Source organism: Nanorana parkeri, unplaced genomic scaffold (genome assembly GCF_000935625.1).
Source record: "Nanorana parkeri isolate BGI_ZX_2015 unplaced genomic scaffold, ASM93562v1 scaffold116, whole genome shotgun sequence".
Classification (NCBI taxonomy): Eukaryota; Metazoa; Chordata; class Amphibia; order Anura; family Dicroglossidae; genus Nanorana; species Nanorana parkeri.
The window spans coordinates 638,493-643,862 of record NW_017306384.1 but is presented as its reverse complement, the minus strand read 5'-3'; the positions used below and the strand labels follow the sequence as shown (position 1 = coordinate 643,862).

The 5,370-nt window shown below is 44.7% G+C and overlaps 1 protein-coding gene across 1 annotated transcript in view; it reads right to left on the bottom strand.

Annotated features, from left to right (window-relative positions):
• LOC108784480 (protein FAM107A-like) overlaps window positions 1-3,293 on the bottom strand; it is a 15,844-nt gene extending 12,551 nt beyond the window's left edge. The window contains exons 1-2 of the mRNA XM_018553314.1: window positions 3,211-3,293; window positions 510-554 (exon numbers count right to left, since the gene is read on the bottom strand). Coding sequence (XP_018408816.1) covers window positions 510-554; window positions 3,211-3,251 — 86 coding nt within the window. The 5' untranslated portion in view covers window positions 3,252-3,293. The remainder of the gene's footprint in view (window positions 1-509; window positions 555-3,210) is intronic.
• Between the last annotated feature and the right edge of the window lie 2,077 nt (window positions 3,294-5,370).

Sequence of the window (5,370 nt, the reverse complement as noted above, 5' to 3'; positions counted from 1 at the left end):
GGGGGGCAAGTGAAAACCTAGGGGGGGCAATTGCCCCCCCTTGCCCCCCTGTAGCGACGCCACTGTCTGTAGACCTTCAGATAGATGTAAAAACGCAGTTTAATCAAGTTTTAGATTCTTTAAAGAAATGTATTATTTTTACATACAGCTTGCCAAATGACCTAAATTTGTCTTAAAATCTGATTTTTAAGGGTGGCAGAGGGGAGGGCAGCACTGTAAGCCAGTAAGCCTGCTGTCTGTCTAACATTTCTGATAGGATTATAAAGTGACCTGATGGCCTCACCAGTGTGCTCCATTCACAGACTGGGAGATGTCCTGGACCAGGCTGCATTCCCTAAATGTAGTAAAGTTTGCAGAGACGTCTAGGACCTGGCTATGCTGTCTGGCAGGGGTGCCTGAGTGACAAGGCTGGTCAACCTGAATTACAGATCTTCAGGCATGTAACATAGCGCGCACGCACGCACGCGCACACACACACACACACACTGTGCTTGGAGTTTGGCAATTACCTGCATTGTGGAGGAATGGGAGGCGTTGATCCCCACTGTTTGTCTCTGTATGGTATAAAGAAGGAATGAGTTAATACAAACTGAGAAGGATCTAAAACCGGATTATAATATTTCCATCTGCACCTGTCCAGCCTGTGGCTGTATGCAGGAATTATATACAATAGCTATTCAACTACTAAACTCTCTGCGTCTAGGAAACAACATCCAGATGTTTAATAATGGATTCAGAGGCTTTGGGCTCCAGTTTCACAGCCATTAACAAACACTACTTGTATAGAAAATAGCTAACTTTCTGGTAGCAGGTCTCAGCTTAAACATAATAAAAGCAATAATACAAATAATACACAAGTGAGCACACAAACCCTTCAATGAACTCTACAAGTCTCACGCCTCCCTTGGTATACTTGCATTGGTAGAGAAATGAACACAAGCCAAAAAAACATACAGGTGGTTGTATTGTGTACAAATATTTCAGCTGATAATAGTGTAAAGGTGATTTATACACTTACATTTACCTGCGTTTGACTGTGATGCACAACAGCTGTATATAAAACAAAATACACTTAATACAGAACAAACAAGTGTTAAAGTGACCCTGTCAGATTTAAAGGGACCCTGTCAAATAAGAAACAATGCCTGTACCTGTAAAAAAAAAAATCATAGAGAGATCTATTTGGTTATAGTATGTTATGAGTCTAATCAAATCCTTCTCCCATTCTAAGCACTGATGAGGGGAGAATGTTGTTACCCCGAAACGTGTTGCCTGTTTTCTTGTTTGAACAAATTGTAAACTTTTAAGGGCACTTTTGAACTTTTTTACCTTTGGTTTGGCACCTATTGTTGATAAACATCAAGTTGCTGAGAAATGGGGTCCACCAAAGTCCTGGAGAATCATACTCCTAGGTCCCCCAAAGCTCTCACTGGGTAAATCTAAATCATGACATGACTGCTCCACTACTGAGAATTGGTCCACTGAAGTCTGGAAATGTTGATCTCCTGGGTCCCCCCTACAGCTGTAACTGAGTAAATTCCATATATGACATGATTGTTCCATTGTTGAGAAAAGGACCAGTGAAGTCCAGGAATATTGATCTCTTGGATACCCCACAGTCTCACTGGGTAAATCCACATCATGACTTGACTTCTCAGTTGCTGAAAAATGGGCCACCAGAGTTTTGGAGTGTGGATCTCCTTGGTCCCACCACATCTCTCACTGGGTAAATCCACATCATGGCATGACTCCTCTGTTTTTGAGGAATGGCAACCGAAGTCTTGGAGTATCTATACCCTTCGTCCCCTGCAGATCTCACTGGATAAATCCACATCATGACATGACTGCTCTGTTACTGAGGTATGGTCGACAGAAGTCCATTAATGTCGATCTCCTAGGTCCCCCGCAGCTCTCCACTCTCTCTCCTGTTTAAATCCACATCAGGACAGGACTCATTAGTTAATAACAGGATGATACAAAACAACACGTTTCAGGGGCTCAGAAAAATCTCCCCCTTCTTCAGGGTTCAGGTGTTGTAAGACTCAGAGATTGCATAATCAATAGAAATAATTCTTATGTAGAGCCATAGGAAATCTCACAGCTCCAATTCCTTAGCCACCATCAGAACTCTCCAGGAGCTGGTCTAATAGGTGCGTCTCCACCTTGGAATGTAGTAGTATACGAACAGACCGCACTATCCAGAGAATTCCAATACTTCAGACTTTATTGAAATTCACAGCAAATCCAGTATAACAGTGAATAAAAGTGTATAAAGCAGCAAATACCAGCACCGCAAACCCCCAACCAGCTACAACCTCTCACATGGTGCTGGTATTTGCTGCTTTATATACTTTTATTCACTGTTATACTGGATTTGCTGTGAACTTCAATAAAGAAATACTTCTTAGTTTTATATAAGTTACAAAATGCCACTTATCACTGTATCAGCTGAATGCTCTTAAATTGGTTCCGGGACCTGGGACACTGTTAACCCCACCCCTGGTCTGCATTTCATCCACCCATTCCCCTTTATGGGTTAGCCCTGTGCAGACCCGGCTACTAAATATGCGGGGACTACCCACTCACGGCCCTGATCCCTAGCCCTGATTAATACCTTTTTGTGTTACTGTTACTGTGCATGTGTAATAACTCAAATAAGATTGATGCTGTGATCCCGGGACACGGTCCGGGGCACAGCATCAGCAGGACAGAGAGCCAAGATGTGGGACTGTCCTGACAAATCCGGAACCGTTGGCATCTATGCATTACAATCACATTCATAACTTGCAAGTGTCTTTCTGGAGCCCCACACAGGCAGACCCAGGTCAATTTGCCCCCATAATAAACATCCCAGGTCTAGGCAGCATTCCCAGATAGTGGAAAAAAAGCACTTTTGTATGCTCACCATGCACATTACAATTTGACTGTAAAATCTTTAGAAAATCCTTTAAAATGACCAAAATAATGTAATATGAGAAGCTATCTAAACTAACTCAATCAATCCGTATCCAATCAGACAGTCAATTGGCACTATTGAGCTGTTGGTAGATTTATAGGAGATTAGACTGTGTCTCGTGTGTTGAAGAGAAGGGGGGCCTAAAATGCTTCTAACACGTGGGTGGCCTCATCAGAGAAAGATATAGCTCAGAACAAGTGTGTAGTGGAAAGATAAGAGAGAACTGAAGCTGTGGAGGAGCTTGGGGGTCTTACATGTCCTGGATGTGTCTTGTCTCTTCTGGGGTCTGTGACATCACGAGATGCTGCTGGAAGTCTTACAGTGACTTTGTGAAGTGTCTAATCACCCTGGCACAGCAGATACCAACCTGCTGTTATTTCTGGTGTATGTTTCCAGAATTAATTATTAAATACCCCTGATTGTCTGCAATCCATGGGAGACACACCTACATACAGGCATTGTCAGACGGAGCACATATATAAGAGAGAACAACAGTCGGTGTACAGCTGGCCATACACTGGTATGGCCATGAGAGGCTTGACAAATGTAGTTCAAAATGTCATATCATTTTAACATTTAATTTTCGAATAAATGGAGTTTCCCGAATGAAAAACCACATTCACTGTTAGAATGTATTTGTTTGATAAAAAAACCTTCTATCCTGCACCTTCAATTGATTTAATCACTGTGGTTAAGGACGATCGTTGCTTTGACCCCATTCATTATTAGAAAATCGAACAAATTAAATTTTTCAAACAAAATATTGCTTATGGTCAGCTTAAAGTAGAATGAATGTCTCTCTTTTTTCGCATATATCTACTGCTAGCAAGCAGTAGATATATGCCCCATGATTTAAAATAAATAAATAAAAAAAGTAAAGCAAATACCTAATTACTTACCTGTTCCAGCGCCGCTCGCTCCCGGCTGAAGAACTCCCGGCTCCCTAACAGCTGTGAAGGAGAAAGTGTGCGAGCGCATGCGCAGTAGAGGGGAGGGGAGAAAAGAGAAAATAAAAGTGAACGGATGCAGCCGTGCGACACGAGGAGTCCAGTGACTTGCCGTGCCTTCTGTGCTGGGTGAGCCATCCCCCAGCCCGCCAAAGCACCGCCCCGTCCCGTTGAAGCACCGCCCCCAGCTCGGTAACCATGCTGTGTGGGGAGGAGACAGGGAGTAGCCTCCCTGTCCCTCACTTGCTCGTCACTGGTGAGGCATCGAGATCGATGTCCTCACTGGTCTTTTTTTCTTTGATTGGACAGCTTGGACCAATGACTCTTTGCCATTGGTCCAAGCCATCCACAGAGCTCACGCCTCTAACACAGAGTAGAGGCTGTGACAGCTCTTGCCTCACCATGTTAGGTTACACAAGCAGTGAGGAAGCCCGCTGCTGTGTAACCTAACTACCTGTCAAATGACAGATGCAACGCCGCCTGTAATTAACAGGCAGCGCTCCGTCCATTACAGGTTACACAGCGGGGAGGCTTTCCCTGCTCTGTAACCTATTACAAGCCGATCTGAATAGAGAAAAAGATGTCAGCTTCAGACTTGAAGCTGACACCTTTTTTCTTCATAATACTAGGTGAGGCTCTGCTTCACCTGCCTCCCCTGACCGCACGTCCCTGACGCTCATCCCCAAAGGAGCCTCCAGACTAAGCTGGGTCATCACTAGTTGTCTAGGGGATTTGGTCTTCAGCTGCCCCATTAGCATTTAACCCCCCCTCTTCTAATGTCCACAAAGCTAATATCTACCCAAGAAGTAGAATGCTGAATAACGTTTATTAATATCTTCACACTGGGGAGAGAGGGTATAGGGATCCTAGGCATCCAGGGTGGTACAGACATAGACTTCAGAGTTACCGGATCTTTTTAGCATCCCCGTGTAGATCCATTTGTGGTACAGCATATAGTAATTCGAGTAACAGACGAGCAGAGACGGGCACAGGTCCTTAACAGGAGAGACACCAGACTTGCTCCTGAGGTCCACTGTGTTCCTGGCACCTCCCTGGTTCTCCTCCTCTAACAATGGCACAGGCTTCCTCCGTACTTGAGGCCCAGGGAAACACTTCCCGCACTCCAGCATCCCCACCCCCAGGCCTCAGGTCTATCCTGGGGTGTAGGCTGAACAGCACCCCAACCTGGACTAACCCTTTGCTGGCACAAGACTGAGCACATGCCAATTCCCTCCAGTATATGTACCCTATCCCAGCATGGAACACTGGTTGAGAGAGACCCAGTGATTGGCTGGTGAACTGCACATACACTCGCAGTGTCCCTCATTGGCCGCCCCACACTACAGTAGAGTCACACTCCATTCAGGTAGGTACAATCAATGCCAGACACCTGGAATTAACCAGATAAATGCCAACTATAATCCAGCCAAGCTGACTACAGCCCTGTCAATCACTAAATTTCTAGTA